The sequence below is a fragment of the Nyctereutes procyonoides genome, unplaced genomic scaffold (genome assembly GCF_905146905.1).
Source record: "Nyctereutes procyonoides isolate TBG_1078 unplaced genomic scaffold, NYPRO_anot_genome, whole genome shotgun sequence".
NCBI classification, from domain to species: domain Eukaryota; kingdom Metazoa; phylum Chordata; class Mammalia; order Carnivora; family Canidae; genus Nyctereutes; species Nyctereutes procyonoides.
Window position 1 is genome coordinate 38900112 of NW_026575082.1, and position 21665 is coordinate 38921776.

The following is a 21665-nucleotide window of genomic DNA, read 5'->3' on the forward strand; positions in this document are numbered from 1 at the left end:
CATCTACTATATGTTGAGCTACATCTTGCCAAAGACAATTTTAAAAGCTTTGGCTAAAGGACTGCATGTAAGCATTTCATCTGTAAAACTAAGTCTATGATGAGGGTGGAGTCATGCATAGAATAATATATACATGTTACTTGTTCTGACAAATAGAAAAAATTCACCTAAAATACAAAAGGATAAGAAAGAGAAAAAGAGGAGAGTAGAATAAGATCAAGGTAATAAATAAAAGTCATTTAAAACTAACATAATACATAATAATAGGTTAGATAAAGGGAAAGAAAAGGCATTATAAGAAGAATTAATAAAAAGATAGTCCCTAAAATAAAAATACAAGCATTCCTAAATACCAAAATTAGATTTAAAAGCAAAAGGTATACTCCAAATAATGATACACAGTAAATATGAATGCTATACATTATAATTCAACATAAAATTATGGACTTGAGACAAGTCATATCAACAGTCATATCAACAAATATGAAAGTTAATTCATCTGTTAAAAGAAATAGAATGTTTACATTCACTCACAAAGTGAAACCCAGCTCCATGCTGATGGTGAATATGGGACATACTTAAAATATGGTGATTCCAAAAGGCTAATAATAAAGGGATAAAGATTTAGTAAGCAAATGAAAACAGTAAGAATGTATGTGTTGCAATCCTTATATCAGACAAAGTAAAATTAGCCAAAAAGGATGAGAAGAGTCAAATAAGGATACTTCATAATGTTAAAAGCTACATTCCACAATGAAGATATAACAGTTTTTAGTATCTATATGCCAAATAATAAATGCAACCATGCATGGAAAAAAAATAGAAGATGCGAGAGAAAGATATAGAAATGCTAATAATAGGGAATTTAATAACTGTTTTCAGTCTAAGTGAGGACAAGTAGACAAAAATTAAGATATTAAAAAACCTAAATTGTATAATTAGTAAGGTACATATAAGGTGCCACACCAATAATAGAGATGATCCTTCTTCCTAAGTGCACAGAGTCCACTTATAAAGATCACTTATAAATTATAACACAAAGAAAATAACAGTAGGTTCTATAAAATAGAAGTGTCACAATTATTAACATAATTTAAACACCCTATTCAAAAACATTTCTTATAAAAATAACAAAAATAAATAAATGCAAAGTATGAGGAAGTTAATAGTGAAGAAAAATGTCAAAATCAATGAAGTATGGAACATAACAACAATCGACCAAATTAATAATCCAAATTCTTGTTTTGTTTAAAAAATATAACCAAAAGACAAACTACTATTTTAAATACTAACTAAAGAAAGGACAGATAGATAAAAGTAAAAAATGGCACAGGGTAAAGAATTCTATATTGGAAATACATCTATGCAAATAAATTTGAAAATCTAGAGAAAATGAGTCATTTATCTTAAGAATATAGTCTATTGAAACTATTTCCAGTTTGAATAGACCAGTCTCCACAGAAAAAAATAGAGATAGTTTTCAAAGAGATAACATGATAAAGTATCAGGTCTAACTATTTTCACAAAGAAATCCCACCACATCTTTAGTGACCAGAGAGTCCCAAAACTACAGAAATTCTTTAGAACATTGAAAATGAAAGGGAACTTTCACACTATTGTCATGAAGTAAGCATTATAATATCTCAACTTGGTATACAAAGCAAAAGGAAGAAAATCGCCAAATGAAGTATGTGTTACAAATACAAAAATGGCTCATTATTGGAAAAATGTATTAATATAATTTCCCCTATTAATAGATTCAAAGAAAAAAAAACATGTTTATATGTTTATCTTCAAAGATACACAAAATCCTTCAACACAATTTAATATCTGTTCTATAAAAACTCTTGACAAAAAAACAGAAACGGATGGCTACTCCCTTAATATGACTGACTAATACACACACACACACACACACACACACACAACTTTGTGACATGCAAAATATGCCTCTCTCCTCAAAGAAGTTCATGCCCTAATCCCCAGAATCTGTGCATGTGCTCCCTTACAGAGCAAAAAGTACTTTGCAAATATGACAAAATCAAGGATTTTAAGATGGGGAGATTACACTGGATTAGCCTGATGGGCCCAATGTATAAACAAGTTTCCTAGAAGTAAAAGACAGATGCAGGGAAGTGAGGGGCAGAGAAATCTCAGAAAAAAGATTTGAAGAAACTACATCTCCAGCCAAAGAACTCAAGTAGTCTTTATAACCTAGAAAACGCAAGGAAACGGACTCTCTGCTAAAGCCTCCAGAATAAATGTAGCCTGCTGACAACTTGACTTTATCCCTGTGAGATCCATTTCAGACTTCTGACCTCCAGAACTGCAAAATAATAAATGCGTTGTTTTAAGGCATTTGTGATAATTTGTTACAGGTGTGATAGAAAATTGATAAATGCCTCAATCCTAAAAATAAAAATCTTACTTAATGGGAAAATTATAGAGACATTGCCAATGAGATTTGAGAAAGGTAAGAATATGCACCATCTTCATGACTATTTAAGATTTTTCTGCATTCAGTACATTAAACTAGAGAAAACAAAGGCATGAGAATGAGAAAAGAATATAAAAAACTATCTCTACTTGCTGATACCATGACATTATATTTGAAAAGCATCAAGATAAATGCTAAAAATGACTCATTTAATAAAAGAATTCAGCCAGTTAACAATCACACATCAATAGCATTTTGTATTAACCACTTACAGAATGTAATGGATGACAAAAACAACATCTATAACACCACCAAAATTATAAAACTTAGGGAAACAAGAAGTGTTCGAGAGCCCTATAAATAAAACTATTAAACACCTCTAATAGACACATATATAGACTTGAAACAAACGAAAATATATCCCTTGTTTTTTGTTAGGATGTCTCAACACCAATGTATCAGTTCTTTCTAAATTAATTTACAAATTTTATTTAATCACAAAAGTTCTCATGAGCTTATTTTATTGATCTGGTCAAGTTGCTCATAAATTTTGTAAGGAAGAGCTATGAAATATAGAAAAAGAACAGTTATGAAGAGGGACTAGCCCTATCAGAATTATATTGAATTAAATTATATTGGCAAAGTCTCTCTAATCAAAATAGTTGGGGACCAACTCATACATAGATAATTAAAAAAGAACAGAATCCCAACTACATATAGAAAGTTAATATATGACAAAGATGTTCTCTCAATTATAGGGTCAAAGAGATAGTCTTTTATAAATGGAAAAGGTACTGGAAAGAGTTTTGGAAAAAGATAAAATTAGATCCATTCTCCACATCATACACAAGACCACAGTCTAAACTGATCCAAAATTCAAATGTAAATAATAAAATTATGTTTGTAGTAAGAGAAATCATGGCTGCATTTAACTTGGACATGGAAAAGATATTCTAATCATGACTAAAATTCCAAATGCAATATATCCAACAACCTGACAATGTAAAAAATATTTAAACTTTTGCATAACAAAAATCACCATAAACAAAGTCAACACACAAACTGCCAACTGAGAGATAATATAAGAACATCCCTAACTATAAAAGTTCAAAATACAGCTAACATCCCTAATTACAACAGTTTGAAAATAAAAGCAAAGATAAAAATTGCGTATAGAAATATAGGCAAGCAAGATAAACAGGTAAGTCACAAAAGGATCTACAAATGTGGCCCCTAAATATATGGGTAAATATTCAAATTCACACATAGTAAGAGAAATGCAAATTAAAACCCTATTTAAAATACCATTTCTCATATTTCAGTTTAGGAAAAAGTTCAAAAGCTTACCAATATACTCTCTTTGTACGTTTGTTGATGGTAATGCAAGATGGCATCATTCCCATAAAGCATTTGGCAATAACTAAACTTTTCCCAGCAATCATACTTCTAGGAATTTATCCTAAAAAATACCTCCAATGATATCAAAATATATGAGCAAAAGTTTATTCATTGAGGAATTATTTGTAAGTGCAAAATATGAGAAACCTAGATGCCTAAGCACAGGAATCTGTTCAAATAAGGTATGCTGTACACACTCAATGAAGTAGTATGCAATGGTTAAAAAAAAAAGAGTGAGGAAGGTCTTGAATAATCGATAAGGAGTTTATAGAAAATAATATGTGAAAATACAAGAGAGATTATACAATATGCTACTCTTTTTGTAAAAAAAAAAAATGAAAATGAGAAAACATAAAGAAATATAGGATAAACCAGAAAACAAGAACACTGATTATCTACCAAACATAGGAGACACAGGATAAAGATATAACAAGAGGGAGTAACTCTCCTCCCAGTAATTTTACGTATACTTTTTATTTTAGAAATATTTTAATATTCAATATATTTTAAAAATACAATTAAATCAATACATATGAGAAGAGGAAAACAAAATCTAAAACTGAAAAGGAAAAACAGGAAAAAAAGTTTTCTGTTCTCATTCCTACCAACACAACAAAAGCAACAAAATATTCTCTACCACTTACAAAAACCAAATTATAAAAATAACATTTTATATGCAGGGTCAGCATTTGTTTATGCTTTAAAAGGGATAGGAATAGAACATTTCTTTCTGAATATACTCTGGTAGTAAAGATAACATAACAAACAAAAGCAAACAATAAGATTTGAGCTTTAGTGATAGGATTCTTTTTAAAGTCAAAATTTATTACCTTTCAGGAACTCTTTTCAAAGGAACTCACAGAGTATTTAACCATAGTGGCCTAAGAATTTAAAATATATTTAACATGTACCAAATGATCATAGCTCTTAAAAGATTGCCCATGCCAAGAATTTCTCTCTATAAAAATAAAAGTAAAATCCGTTCACCTAAATTTTATTCACCAGAATAATAAATATAAATCACTTTTTTTATTCATATAAATAGAATGCCTAGTCTACAACTCAGATTTCTTAACTCAGATGCACTTCTACTTCAGCAACAAAAAAAGAAACAAAATAAAACAAAACCAAAAACTGAATAAAGAAGACCACTTTATTTCACTAAGTTAGGTATTATAAAGGTTCAATAACAGCGTCACTGCTATCTGGGAAAAAAACAGGCTGTGGGATAGCTATTTAAAAATGTAATAATGCAATCTCAGAGAAACGCCTATCAAAATAAGAGAAAAAAAATAGGATATGCAATGAGATAATTAAAAACAAAAGATCTTTAAAACCCAATAGGCAAATCAATGATGAGGGAGCACAGTAGCACCAAGAGGTAATACAACTGCCTGCCACACAGCAAATAGAAGTGTGAAAGGAAAATTGCTTGGGGTGATCACCAAAAGTTAATCGTAATCAATGAGAGAACTAGTAAAGGACATTAATTAAACCTCTGTGGTGTCCTAAATTGTGAAAGTGACTTTCCAGCAAGGCATAAGCAGGAGCTTGCGTAATGGAAGCATCCTATCTTAAATGATATGACAACCAGCCATTGCCACAATCAAAACAAAGGGAACAAACTGCCACTTGTCCCTACAGTCTCAAAGAGACCACCAAAGGAAAGTGATGTAAAGGTAGATATAAGTTTGGCATAAAAGGAATTCAATATTTAGGACAATTTTTACTGATTAAGAGAAATTTAAACTTTACCCTAGACGTCAACAGACACACAAAAATAACAATGTTTTCCTGAATGTATCAGATCCACAAAAAGGAAAAAAAAAAAGCACTTTGCAGAGATGGATTTGAGACATTTTAGTAAAAATTCTGAGGGACTATGCCCACACAATTCATCAAGTTGGATAAAAATTAGACAACATTGTCAACAGTGTGATCTCACAGATGTTAAGGGTAATGTTTCTGTTCATTGTCGTGCAAAGTAGCGAAATAGAAATGTTGCCACTTGACACTATTTTCCTAATAATCTAAACATTTTATGATAGTATGTGAGTCATTTCATTATTCTTTGATGACTCAATGAAATAAATGGTATAAATTTCATGATATATATTTTTAAAAAGTTGTTTTAGTTCAACATGCTGCCTAGAACTCGGAAGAGAACATGGTGACTTCTGGTTTCCATTCCAGTGTCTCAGCAGCTTTAAAGGTGTCACTGCTGTCATCAAAATGAGAAAAACAGCTAAACAAACAGAAAATCAACAACTGTTCTTCAATTCATCAGAGAATTCAGTCGTGGGACAGATGGCTGTCCCAAGAAGTGGAGAGACAAACAGGTGGATATGGAGAATCATAACATAACGGAAGCACTGCAGAAGCAGAAAATGCCGTGGAGCCACTAAAAGCCAGGAAAACTTAAGCTGTGACCAACAAAATTGCTAGAGGTTTCAGTGTAGATAATCTTTACAGGCAAAAGTTTCAGGTGGGCCCAGCCCTACTAGAAATCCTATATTTTCATAGTTATACCTCTGGAAGGCTGACCAGGTTCTCACAATAAAGAAAAATCTCATGCTCCCATCAAGGGGAGTGGAAAAGCAGCTATTCTGAAGTATATCCAGAGAATTTGTCTTGGAAAGGTCCACCCTCAAAGGAAACTATTTTACCAAATCCTAATCAACTGTATTTTACCAGAGCCTGACTGATCTGGGCACAGAAAACACCCAACTCTAGTCCCTCTATCATTCCTAAATGGGAAGGAAAAGCTTGTGAAATGGAAAAAGCAGTTTTAAAGGCCACATTTTAGGAGAACAGGTTCAATAAAGGATTGAGACCAATCATGGACTACAAAACATTTCTCCTCTCCCCAAAAATCAGCATAACATTAATGAGGCTCCAAATCAAAAATAGAGAATTACAATAAAAAGAACATCACATACCAGACCTTAATTAGGATGAATTTTTTAAGGAAACCCAAGAACAAAAAGGAAAAAGGGGAAAAGATATAACAAGGATAGAAGAAAATTTTAGTCTTTTACCCCTACAACTACAGTAAACACAACCTAATCCTAGACAAATAAATATAAAATCTCACTAAAAGCCTATTTATCTCAGTTCCTTTTACCCAGTACATCATGTCCAGCTTTCAACAAAAGAAAACAAGGCGTACTAAAAGACAAAGCACACAGTTTGAAAAAGACAGAGCAAGGATCAGATTCAAATTCAGACATAGCAAAAATTTTGGCATTATCCTAACTGGGAATTTAAAACAACTATGATTAATATGCTAAAGCTCTAAAATAAAAAGTTTACAATATGCAATCTCATATATAGATTATGAACAGAGAGATGGAAATTTTGTGAAAAGATCAAAAGGAAATGATGGAAGTTGAAAACAGTAACACAGACATGAAGAATGACCTCTGATAGGCTTATCAATAAGCTTGACATAGTCAAGGAAAGAATCACTAAGCTTGAAAAAAATGACAATAGAAAATTTCCAAAACTGAAATGTAAAAAAACAGATTCTCAAGAACTACAGGACAATTACAAATAATGTAATGCTCATATACTAGGGATACCAGAAGTAAAAGAAAGAAGAGAGAAGAGGAGGAAAGGAAAGGAATAGAAAAAAAATAAATGTTTTGGAGTAATTATGAGGGAGAAATTTTCAAAATTAATGACAGACAACCAACCAAAGATTCAGAAAGCTCAGGGTACACCAAGCACAGGATAAACTTTTTTTTAAAAAGAGGGAAAAAAAAAACCTATACCACAGCATATAATATTTAAAACATAGAAAATCAAAGACAAAGAGACTATCTTGAAAAAAACTGGGGATGGGAAGTTGGAATGAGGTGAGGAAAAACACCTTAGCTGTAGAGGAGCAAGGATAAAAATTACATCAAATTTCTTCTTAAAAACTATTCAAGCAAAAAAGAGAGTAGAGTGTTGGAAGAAAAACTTCCACCAACCTAAATTCTGTATCCAGTGAAATTACCTTTAAAAAGTAGAGAAATGAAGACTTTCTAAAAAAAAAAAAAAATGGGAAATTTGTCATCATTAGACCTGCCTTGAAAAAATATTAAAAGGAAGCTCTTCAGAGAGAAGAAAATGAATCAGATATTAAACTTGGACTACATAAAGGACTGTTGATGAAGGAATAATTGAAGGTAAAATATTTTATTTTTCTCAGTCATAACTGATCTAATAGTTAATAATTTGTTTAAAATTATAATAACAATGTATTGGGTAGTTATGGGTTATGGGTAAGTGAAATTAATGACAACAATGTTATAGGTATGGGAAAAAAGGACTGGGAATATTCTGTTACAAGATACTTGCACTATGTGTGAAGTGATACAGTGTTATTTGAAAGTAGACTTGAATTAATTGTAAATTTACACTGCAAACTCTAGGGTGACCTTTGAAGAAGTTAAAGAAAAGAGACTAAAATTGATATGCTAAGGGAGGAGACAAAATGGCACAATAAAAAATGTTCAATTAAAATCAGAGATGAAAAACAAAGGAAGTCAAGATAGGAACAACGAACATAGCAATAAATAGTAAACAATAAATGTAATACATATTAATCCAATTATATAATCATTTTAATGCCAATGATACAAATATAACCAATTATATTATTATATCCTTTAGGACAGAGAGTAGATAAATTAAATTAGAAGTATGTCAGTTTTACTGATCATTTTTGAAAAGTAGCTTTTGATTTCAGATATTTCTCTACTGATTTTATGTTTTCAGTTTTATTGATTTCAATTCTAATTTTTATTATTTTCATTTTGCCTACTTTGGATTTAATTTGCTTTTCTTTTTCTAGTTTTCTAAGGTAGCTTAGGTACAAAGCTCTCTTATTTATTAGAGAGAGAGAGAGAGAACATGCATAAGCATGAGCAGAGGGAGAGAAACTCAAGCAGACTGCCTGCGTTGAGCACGGAACCTGTTGGGGGGCTTGATCTCACAACCCTGAGATCATGATTTGAGCTGAAATCAAGAGTTGGACACTCAACCAACTGAGCCACTCAGGCTCTCCAAGGATGTTTTTTATCATGTTGAAGAACTCCCTCTATATTCTTAGTTTGCTGAGAATTTTTATATGCATTGGTATAGATCTTTGTCAAGTGATTTTTCTGTGTCTATGGAGTTGATTGTATTATTTTACTCTAGTCTGTAGATATATTAGACTGTGTTAATTTACTTTTGAATGTTGAACCAGCTTTGCGTATATGGAATAAATCACATTTGGTTGTGGTGTAGTATTTTTTTATGTATTGTTGGATATTATTTGCTAATATTTTTTTGAGAATTTTTGCATATATGTGTATAGATATTGGTCTTGGTTTTACTATCTTATAATATCTTCTCCTGGTTTTTGATAATAGGGTAATGCTGGCCTCATGGATGAATTGGGAAATGTGTACTCTATTTCTGAAATAAAGTATAGCAACTTAGTATTAATTTTCTTCTTCACTTGTAGAATTCACAGTGGACCCATTGGGACCAGGTGCTTTCTGGTTTGGCAGGTTACTAATGATTGATTCAATTTCTTTAATAGCTATACACCTATTCATATTAGAGATTTTTTTCTTCTGCAAGTTTTAGCAGGTTGTGTATTTCATTTTTAAGATTTTATTTATTTATTCATGAGAGACACAGAGACAGAGAGAGGGGGGCAGAGACACAGGCAGAGGGAGAAGCAGGCTCCCTGCAGGGAGCCTGATGTGGGACTCGATCCCGGGTCTCCAGGATCACATCCTGGGCTGAAGGTGGCACTAAACCGCTGAGCTACCCAGGCTGCTCGCAGGTTGTGTATTTCAAAGAATTGATCCATTCATCTAATTTATCAAACTTGTGAGCATAAATTTGTTCATAATATTCCTTTATTATTCTTTTAATGTCCATGAGATCATTAGTGATGACCTCTTTCATTACTGATATTAGTATTTTGTGTCCTCTTTCTTAAAAAAACATTAGCCAATAATATCCATAAATAAAATGCATTTATATTAGCACCAGAAATATGAAATATCAATCTAATAAAATATGTACAAGATCTACATGATAAAATGTACAAAACTCTGATGAAAAAATCAAAGATGTACATAAATGGAGAAATATTCCAGGTACATGGAAAGGATTTCTTTGCAAATTGCTCCATACACTACAAACAATACAAATCAAAATTTTGGCAAATTATTTTGCAGATATTGAAAAAACTAACTCTAAAGTTTATATGGAAAAACAAAAAGACCCATAAGAGTCAATACAATATTAAAAAAGAACAAATTCAGAGGACTGACACTACCCAACTTCAGGACTTACTATAAAGCTTCAGTATTTAAGACATTTTTTACTGGCAAATAGATAAATGGATCAATGGAATAAAAACAAGAGAGCCCAGAAATGGATCCACATAAATATAGTCAAATAATCTTTGGCAAAGGAACAAAGGCAATTCAATAGAAAAAGAAGAGTCTTTTTAACAATTGGCACTAGAACAATTGAATTTTCATATACAAAAAAAAAAAAAAAAAAAAAGAAGAAGAAGTCAGACACCAATCTTATCCTGTCCTAAAAACTAGACTGGACCATAGAAACCGTAAAACTATAAAACCACTAGAAAACAATATAGGAGGAAATCTAGTTGATCCTAGGTTTAGAGAATTTGTTGTTTTAGATGCATCACCAAAGAATAATCCATGAAAGAAATATTGATAAATTTTATTTCATTTAAATTAAAAAAAAAACAAGCTTCTTTGTGAAAGACGCTTTTGAGAGAATGAAAAGACAGGCCATCGACGAGAAAGAAATATTTTCAAAACATCTGATAAGGGACTGGTATACACAAAGAATTTATAAAACTCAACCATAAGAAAACAACTCAAAAAACAGGCAAAATCCCTGGACACCTCACCAAGGAAGATAAACAGATGGTAACCAAGCATATAAAAAGATGCTGAACATCATATGTGATTAAGGAATTGCAAATTAAAACAAGATACCACTACATACCTATCAAAAAATGGCTAAAATCCAAAACACTGACAATAGCAAATGCTGGCCAGAATGTGAAGCAATAGGAACTCTCATTTATTGCTGGTGGGAATGCAAAATGATACAGCCACTTTGGAAGACAGTTTGGCAGTTTCTTACAAAACTAAACAAACTCTTACCATAATATACAAAAATATGCCCACTGGTATTTTTCCAAATGAGTTGAAAACGTATGTTCACATAAAAATCTGCAGATGAATGTTTATGGAAACTTTATTTATATCTGCCAAAACTTGGAAGCAACCAAGATGTCCTTCAATAAGGTAGTGGAAAACAAACTGTGATATATCCATACAATAGAATACTGCTGGAGGAGGTAATCAAGAGGACAGGACTTCCAGTTGACCCTTAGGCTAGACCTGGACAATTGGGAGCTCCTCACCCCCTCCCTTGTCCTTGCAACCTATGCTCTGTACACAGTGGGAGCACCTCTAAGGACGTAGCCTTAAGGAAGTAGGTGTTTTGAAACCATCTGGATGGTATGTGTGACTGGACCCAATTAAGGCCTCTATATAAACTTTTAAGATTTGGCAGGTGGGTACAGAGATCTCCTCATTTTGCATCCACCTAAAATAAGCCTTATAAGTAAGTTTCCTTGCTTATTAAAATGCCACCTACCAATCTGGAGTAGTCTGCCTCTCTTTCTTTGGTTTCTCCTTGCCCTGTGTATATGGTGGGTGGGGCGGTAGTTTGTAAACCAACAAACATCATTCAGTGATAAAATGAACTGAGCTATTAAGCCATGGGTACACATGGAAGAACCTTAAATACATATTGCTAAGCAAAATAAGCCAATATGAAAAGGTTATATATTGCCTCATCCCAACTATATAACACTCTGGAAAAGATAAAACTTTGCAACCAGTAAAAAGATCATTGAATGTCAGGGAATGGAACTGGGGAAAGGCAGGATCAATAAGTAGAGCACAGATTTTTAGGGCAATGTAACTATTCTTTATGATACAATCATGGTGGTTACATATTATACATTTGTCCAAACCCACAGAAGTACAACACAGTGAACTCCAACGTAAACTATGAGCATAGTAATATATTGATATTGGCTCATGAATTGAAACAAATACACTACACTGATGGAAGATGTATGTATGAAACTGTATGTGTGGAGGGGAGTGATGAGAAGGTATATGGAAACTGTATTTTCCACTCAATCTTTCTGTAAATCTAAAATCACTCTAAAAAATAAAGTCTCTTAATAAAAATGGCAAAAACAAGCAAACTAAAAATGAAAACATTCTTGGGATATTAAGAATACAATGTCTTAAAAAAATACAATGTCTACAGAATCCCACATACACATTCAAACAATAATCACCCAAATCATCTGCTTAATCTCTTGGGCTTCACAGAAGCAGGCAATAAAAGGCAGAAAATCATTCTTCAATGGAACTGCCAATTGCATATAGCATAAATCAGAATGAAGCATCAAAGATAAAATATGCTCATTTGTGAAGTCAAATGGAAAAAAAAATCATCACATTACTTTGTTCTAGAATAGCAGAGGTACTCTTTTGAGCCTCTCCCAGCCAGCTATGGATTATGAGAAAACAGTAACTGATAATGACTAATTCTAGAGATGAGCATTTCACTGTTTTGTAATTTAAGTACTAGTGAAAGGTATATAAATTTGGAACAAACTCGGTAATATACAAGTGTTTCCATTTAAGGCCTTCTGGGGAAAATTAAACAAATACTACTTTGAACATATTTCTATATACTTATGTCATGATTTTTTTGTACTAGGGATCCCTGCGCTGCTCAGCAGTTTAGCACCTGCCTTGGGCTCACGGTATGATCCAGAGTCCCGGGATCGAGTCCTGCATAGGGCTCCCTGCATGGAGCGGGCTTCTCCCTCTGCCTCTCTCTCTCTGTGTGTCCCTCATGAATAAATAAATAAAATCTTTAAAAATCAATCAATCAATTAATTAAAATAAAATAAAATAAATTATTCCTTTTAAAAGTTCTAGTTCAGGGGATCCCTGGGTGGCTCAGCGGTTTAGCGCCTGCCTTCCGCCCAGGGCACGATCCTGGAGTCCCGGGATCGAGTCCCACATCGGGCTTCTTGCATGGAGCCTGCTTCTCCTTCTGCCTGTGTCTCTGTCTCTGTCTCCCCCTCTCTCTCTCTCGGTCTATAATAAATAAATAAATAAATAAATAAATAAATAAATAAATAAATCTTTAAAAAAAGAAAAGTTCCAGTTCACTCCCTCTCTAGGTTTGTAATTCTATTTATTGCTATACAAGGTAATTTTTTTCCAAATCAATGCCATAGAAAGCATTCTTGTATTAACTTTATTATTATTACTATAAAAAATCTACAACTAAAATGTTAGAGAAGTTTCTTAATCATGAAAACAAAAGTAAACAAAAACAAATGTAAAAACCATGAACATTATGAAAAATGATAAATATTTGCATAATATATATCCCAGTTTTAAGAGTCAGTTGGAATTTTTATCATTATAAAGAAAGGCTTGGGGCGCCTGGGTGGCTCAGTGGTTGAGCGTCTGCCTTTGGCTTAGGGCCTGATTCCAGGGTCCTGGGATCGAGTCCTGCATCAGGTTCCACACAGGGAGCCTGCTTCTTCTGCCTAGATCTTTGTTCTCTCTGTCTCTCATGAATAAATAAATAAAATCTAAAAAAAAAAAAAAAAAGAAAGAAAGGCTTAGTCTTTTATTACTGTAATAACAGTACAGACCTATTTTTTTAAACCAGTTGATACTTTGACAAAATGCGGCAATACATGCCTTATCCTGAATAGTTGCACTACTAATTATGCAAGAATTCAGAGCGCTTCCTGGTCTCCAGTCTGAAATATTCATAAGAGAAACTGAAAACTTCTTAGATGGAACTTCTAAATATCCAAATCCCAACCCAGTTATAATTTTCCCTTCATAAGGAATCAAAGAAACTTTATGAAATTACATTGTAAAAGAGGTAGGTGAACCAAAGCTATGAACACTGAAGGCCTCCTACCTTAACACGGCATTTCTCCCATCACTTCTGGTGCACCAGACCTGCCGGGTTTGATAACCAATCTCTAGGTCCCAGGGCTTGGGATGGTGATGTGGCTTGTAACTTTGATGTCGAAAGGTGACTCGCTCCTTTGAATCCGAGCTAAAATCCAGAACAGTTCTTCCGCTTAGGTTAATTTCTTTAAGATGAGGCAGTCTACACTTACTCCATGGTCCTACCTTAAGGCTAAAAGTATACTCCTCTTCGCCAAGAGGACAGGACATGGGGGTGTCACAGGCTCTTGACTCGGTCAGGTTGGGACACTGGGACCCACCATAGAGAGGGGGGGAGATGGCTGCACGGATCCGGTGCTGCAGTTGCCTCTCGCATCCCCTGCTGCACTCCGACCACTGTGAGAACTCAGACACGACACAATCCCGGGGGCAGGGAATGAGGCAAGCTTGTTCTGTGGGGGGCTGAGGGGCAAAGTGTTCGCATATTTCATTTACAACCACGGTTCTGTTCAACTTCTGAATACAGCGCACGGTCCGGTGCTGCAGCCCATGCTGCGCCGTCACACACTCTGCAGTCCGAGGCTTGGCTTGGCCAAGGTTGGAAGGCACCAGCACGCAATGGTGCCAGTCAGAGACCTCCCACTGGAAGAGGTCGCTGTGCCAGTCACACACCCGGAAGCAGCTCCTTTCCTTTGGAGGCCTGTTGTTCTCATCACAGTTAGATAGGTGACCCGTCCACCCTTCCAAGTGGAAACACCACAGTGCCCGGCTCTGCACTCCTCCCGGTCCACAGTCTCCTGTGCACCTTCCCCAGGGGCCTAGGGCAGAAAGACAAAGGTGTCAACCACTCAGAGATTCCATGATGCCATCCACACAAAAATGGGTCAATGCGCACACTTCCCAGCACAACCCCTATGAAATTATGGATCTGAGTGGACAATATAATCTGCTTGCTAAAGGGTGTGGACGCTGAATCCTGTTTGCCTTTGTTGAAACCCCCACTCCAACTCTTACCAGCAAAGTCAACTTGGATGAATTACTTGCACTTTCTAAGCCCTACACTCCTTAACTACATAAGGGAGAGAATAAAAACACTCACTTGTAGAGCTGTTCTGAGGATCAGTGGTAAAAAGTGGTGCCAGGAAGACAACACATGCTCAATACATGATTGGTATCATTATAATCATTATGGTGCAAAGCCTATATATCTAACCCAAAATTAATACATTCTAGTTAGACAATGTGTCAATCTAAAAGAAGAGCCCTAAAACTAGGATTTTAATAAAGTAGGATTTTTCACTTTTCCAAGCCTTTGACTCAATATTCCAGGTGGCTCCGAAGAGAAATACATTTAAAAAAATAATAATAACCTGCAAAAGTATCCTAAATATATTTCGGATATATATTCATTTGCTATTTTGGATATCTTTCATTTGCTAAATAGGTGTCTCTGCTTTTGGATTTTGCTCACAGAGTGAACTGTATGAAACAGAAAATATCTGATGGAAGAGGATCTACTAAAAGCAGTGTCAGTAACACTGAACTGCCTGTGGAAATTCTGCACCTCTGATTCCTGAAATATACCCACTTTGATTTCTGATAGGTACAGACTCTGGGTAAAGCTTCCAACATTAGTTTGCAATATGCCAAATCTTTTAATTAATGAATATGTTTTCATGGGAAAGAGTCCCACAAAGAAATGGGCAGATAAAACAGCGTCAAGCAATGTTTCTCACGTTGTTTTGCATCTAATTGGTAGACATACCAGCCAGCCTTATCTAGAAGGCTGATAATACAACGTTTCATAAGGATGGCAAGTAATCAGATTTTTGTATCAATGGGAAAAAAATACTTCCCTCTCTTTCACTTTACTTAATATGTAACATGAACCCAAGAAAACTTTACCAGCTTACCCATGTAAACGTTGTCCTTGTACTAGGTTGTGATAATAAAGGCAATTCATACCCTGAGAAAGGTTTGAATTTACCTAGGTACGAGAAAGTAGGTGCAGTCTTTCTCTCTTCCCCCAAGTCTGATCAAACACCCAAAACTTCATGGAATATGTTTTCATGCACATCCACTACAATTCTAGGACAGGAAATGTGTACAGAGTCATGCACATTTAGGAAGAGACATATACATCCCCCCAAAAATAGGTATTTGCATCTGTGGCCACATGCTGCAATGAAATCTCTCACTATAGCAGTCCATCAGTTTGGGGGTTCTAATGTACAATCTTCCCAATTCTTCCTCACAGTACTGTCTAGATACGCAGACCTACCATGCCAATGACTTCTGTTACTCTGTAAGTGAGATTAACATAGAAAATACTCTCTTGTCCTTTCAGTGTCCCCATCCTGGAGTTTCCCCTGGCTGAAATGGACAGAGGAGTTTCACTAGAGTAAGTCAACTTTTACTCATACCAATGCCCTTGAGTTTACCCATACATTTCCCAGGTGTGGTGTCTCAGCACGGACTGCCCCTGGCACAGTACATGCACAGAAAAAAACAAACAAAACAAAACAAAACAAAAAAAAGGTACTCTCAACACAAGCTGATTTCATCAATTGCCCTCAATTCTGGTGATTTTCTCCTGGATCACCCACAGTTTTGTGCTTTGTAAATTGAGATGTTTATTGCTGCATGAAAGCCATTTACAGGCTTCATGTGCCCAGACATTCTGGAGCAATTGCAGTTCAAATATGCCATCCCTTGTCCATCATGTCAGAGTATACATGCACATTTTTATTATTGCGCCCACCCCCCCAAAAAAATCTCCATGGTTACTCAGTAAAGAAATACTTCCAAAAAATATATCTTTGTAGCAAACTTTTAAAATCTAAAGTCAGTTTTGACTAACATAAAACAGCTATTGGATGAAATTGAAAGAAGCACTTTTTGAAAGTACTAGGTTTTTAAATAATAGCTGTCTGCTTATCTTTATTTGTTGAAGGATGAAATACACACAATTTTCCCCTTAGGACTTTTTTTGTGTAAAGAAAGTAAGACCAGAAATATCAAACCATTTCTAAGCAATCTGAAAAAGCTAATATTAAACTTAAGTCATCTAGAACAGCTTACAAAGTGATCTTTATTCTTACTTTTAAAGCATTTTACTAACACATTTTCTTATTAAAATGTTTTCTTCTTGTAAGTTTTCCGCCTACTTTCAAAATTGTTAAGGTAGCTCTTTTTTGTTATTTGAAATCATTAATATTTTAAACCTTATACATTACTATTCTTTCCTTAGCTTTCACATTCTCCATCTATACAGAAATACACCAAACAGCAAAAATTCCCTTAGATCAATGGAAGACAAAATATAACTATTAAATGATTATCGTCATTTGTTAAGGGCTAGCAGTGCTGTGCTGGGCTTGGACTGGTACCAGAGGACTATTATATATTTAAGAATTTTACCAGGTGGTTGTTAAATCATTCATAGTTTGATATCAACCATGATGGGAGTATTTACACCACGCCACAATTTAAGGCAAATCAAGACATTAAAAACAAACAAACAACAACGACAGAAACCCAACAGCTGGTTTGTTATATATTACTAGTCATTTGCCCAGTTCCTTCCTATTCCTTACAACAGTCCTCTGGCATGGGGCTAGAATGCTTATTTTAGCAGCTGGAGAAGTGAAGATCAGAGAAGTTTTAAAGCATATGCAAGGTTACACATGGTAGTACATGGTACGCAAATGGGACTGCAGCTCCACAAGACTCCAAGCATGGGCTCCTGCCCTGCATTTGAAAAGTCTTTTCTAGAGTGAGCATTGGTGTATGTGCTCCTTACATCCCAAGGCAGATACATCTGTTTCTTAGCTTAGCTCTGATCTCTCCGATCTGTTAGTTAATACTCCTTTGGATATCAGTACAAATAATCAAGGTAGTATGTGGGCAATGATTTCCCCCTCCTGGCCCTGTTAATTTAGGATGGCAGGTCTTGCACAGTAAGACACATGCATGTTGATAAGCATTAGTCAGTACATTCAGGAAAGCACAGTCAGGGGAGAATAGTTTCTCTTCATATTAAAAGCAAACTTTGAAGACAACTGAACAACATGTAAGTAACAAGCAAATATAAAGTGAATTGTGTACGCTTGGAATAAATGAAAAACAAATTGCAAACAAGATATACAAGATGGAGACAAGACCTCTCAACAATTGACCTATAACAATTTGCATTTCTCAGGCATACAGAAGACTGTGTTCCCTGATTTATTCAGTTGTGTTTGCCTATGAACTTTAAACACACACTAGTGAAAATCACATAGCCCTGAGGGATTTGCCATTTTGGAAAACATGCATATTGAAGTAAAATGTGAACTGCAGTCTGAGAAATCTTGTATCCCTTGTCCAGGTTCAGAAATAGAACATATTAAAGCTTTGAGCAGTTGTGTGGAGAAAAAGAATATCACCTTTAAATTTTCCACATATGTAAAATGTGATTATAGTCACAATATATATCTGAGATGAGTAATCTAAAGAAACATATAGGAAACCCATGCTTTTAAAAATCAGTCATTTGGTATTTTTTAATTGAAAACAGGCCCCAAGTAATACAAATTAAAAAAAAATTACAACCAGTAAAGGATTAAAAATTTAGTGAGACATACTGTTCCTTTAAACCAAAACGCTGTGTTACAGTCTCAGAAAATACTACGATGGTATAATAGGAATAATAATTCAGTACTTGTTTACCTGGACTGACATTATATAAAAACATCATCCACCTGCAACTTACTACCTTTTCTGTGCAATAAACACAGCCACTTTGAAATAAACTGCTAAATCCTTTAAATCACACCAGTTTTAATGAACACATTAACATTTTGGTTTAGAAGTAAAATCTTTGGGCGTGAAAGGGTGGCTTTTGTTAATTCTTGGATCACGTTCACATTAGACTCTGTGATTCCTCTTTTCTTTTCTTTTTTTTTTTTTTACTGCCTGTGCTTTTGCAGAAAGTGCAAATATGTGAATGCTCTAATGTAATATTCCCCTAGAAGAGAAAAGTGCTGGCACATTGTGGTCTCTTAATTAAGTTATCCTTAACTGGGTTAGTTAAGATTTATGTATCTCTCAATCTAAATCATCATATTTAAGATGACCTGCCAGATGCCTGAATTTTAGGTGTGGCATTCACTAAGATGCCTACAACAAAGGAAAAAGGGAACTCAAGAGGTTAGGGAGCATAAACACATTCCAGCATTTACCACTGTTGGAGGCAGCAATGCTGACTTAATACCATTCGTGCAATAGGAAAAGATGTTTATTTTACTGTGCATTTTTTTTTCAACCACAGCTATTATTAGCCTTTATTTTTAACTTGGGCAATGCGGTTGAGGCATGACAGGAATGTCAATGCAAAACTTTGATATCTTAACCAAATTATTTGTGGAAAATTACTATACCAAAGAACTCATAAACCTCAACACTACCAAATGTGATATAAAACAACATTGACCAACTGGTAAGATGCCTTTCCTCCAAGAAATAGCTTGAAACTTATGCAGTAGCTTTCACTTCTTACACATCCTTCATATCAACCATGGAGTAATTAAAGTAATGCTTCCCTTACATAGTGGACAAATATCTAAGAAATCACACTTTCTAAAATACATAAAAAACCCAAGGAATGAGAAAAGAGTAACATCTGTGCATTCATTCACTAACATAACAATTACTCATTAGCGGCTACTTGACAAGTAGTGTATTAGACTCTGGAAATATAAAAATAAATGAGACACCAAGTATATCTCACAAAATCTGTACGCTAAATGTAATGCCAATTTGCTCCTGAGGAGGACATTTGGTCTCTCCTTCGAGTCTATTTACATTTACTTGGTACACAGTTTAACAATTTTAATGCTTTGGTTTCCAGAGCTCGTTAGACTTAAAGCAGCAAACCAGAGACTGGGAGGGATTACTGGAAGCAGGGATACTGAGAGAAAATAGAAGCCAGAAGAGATGTCTCTTCTACAGGCTACATTTCTGAAACTATCATGTTAATAACTTCTACTAGCAGAGGATGCCCAAGGCCATGCAGCACTTCCCAAACTCAGAGAAAACTGTTATACAAATAAAGTATTGACTATCAATAGAAATACAACACAGAAAATGTACAAACATGGAAAAAATTTAAATGAAAAAACATTTAAACCATAATGCATTTTGTTTAAAAAGTTGCACTGCACTCTTTACAGGAACCAAAAAAAAAATCCTTTATTAATAATAAAACTTTTTTTTAAGATTTTATCAATTTACTCATGAGAGACACAGAGAGAGGCAGAGACATAGGCAGAGGGAGAAGCAGGCTCCTGATGATGTGGGACTCGATCCCAGGACCCCGGGATCACATCCTGAACCAAAGGCAGATGCTCAACCACTGAGCCACCCAGGTGTCCCAATAATAAAACTATTTTCAAGACACATTTGCAGTCTGAAGGATATGCGTGCTAAAGTATTCCAATGATTTCTATTAAAAGATTTTAACAGCAACAGTTCAGGGCTACCAAATGTAACTTCAACTTCACTTTCATAGGTATAAAGGCTGACTTCTGAAGACAGTTTATGATTCCATATAGGCCACCACAGAGCATTTGAACTGAATATTTATATATACTTCCAGAAAGCATAAGCATTGTTGCTAACCTTCCAGGCTCTTTCTGTACGATTGTGTTTTTGTTTGACACCTAACAGCACGTTCTAAGTTCATCTTTGTGGACAGATGCCTCTGACTGAAAAGCAAAGTGCCTCTGTTACTTATCATTTATGATTACAAATTATTAGTTGCCAGTGGCTAGAACATCCATTAACCGGAGCTTGACAGCAAGGCAGATTAGAAATATATCTGAACGACTCATCAGCTAATGCAAACACCACAGAGACAGAAAACCACTCTTTAAAAAATTGTTTATCAATAGTTCTGGTTTGAATTCTACTTTCTAAAGATTCTGAAGCCTAAAAGGAAATCTCAAACCTCATATTCTTCACTACATTCTGACATAAAGTGGGTCCTTTCAGATCACTAAAACCTACAGGCTGCTAAGTGACTCAGATGGGGGAATGGAAAGGTAATGTGACAGCCCACAGATCTGGGAGGAGGAAAGGAAGCCTAGACAAGTTCTATGGGTTGCCCAAGGTCATGAAGTCATTTGGAGAAGAAATGGGACAGACAAATCCTTTGCAGGTACCCACTCCAATGATCTTTACACTATATCATGTGGGCTTCTATTGTAACATCCTAAGACTGCAAGGGAAGAATAAATGTTTATTTCTTTTCATTTACAACCCTATAAATGGTTGTAATCCAAGAAGTGGGGGAGGGAAAGGAGGAAAAACATAAAAATAAATAGAAATTACATAAAGACACATATAACACAAGCAACAAATTGTCTGATAATGCCAAGAGCTTTCAGCCTCCTGTACCAGCACCTGGACCTGTTCCCAGGGGCCCTTTCACAATGTATTATGTGAAATGGGATCCTTCCTGACTTTGCATGCTTGAGAATATGGACTGAGCTGCTGTTCAAGAACATAGAGAACCAATAAGGGCGAGAGGCTTAAAGGACAAATGAAGCCTCAGGCATGCGTCCCTAAAATAACTATAGTAAATAATAGTAATAACATGTTTTTGATCACCTACCATCTTCCCAATACCACATGTACATTGTTGATATTCTTCTGCTTTGCTAGATAGGACCATCAAAGCATGAGGTCGAAGAACACGCTCCAGGTAAACAGCTCTTGGAGGCGCC

At 34.8% G+C, this 21665-nt stretch overlaps 1 protein-coding gene across 1 annotated transcript in view; it reads right to left on the reverse strand.

Moving 5' to 3' along the window:
* The window catches only part of LOC129514579 (thrombospondin type-1 domain-containing protein 7B), a 741731-nt gene that overhangs the window by 578185 nt on the left and 141881 nt on the right, over positions 1–21665 (reverse strand). The window contains exon 2 of the mRNA XM_055333257.1: positions 13907–14717. Within this exon, the coding sequence (XP_055189232.1) occupies positions 13907–14717 (811 nt within the window). The remainder of the gene's footprint in view (positions 1–13906; positions 14718–21665) is intronic.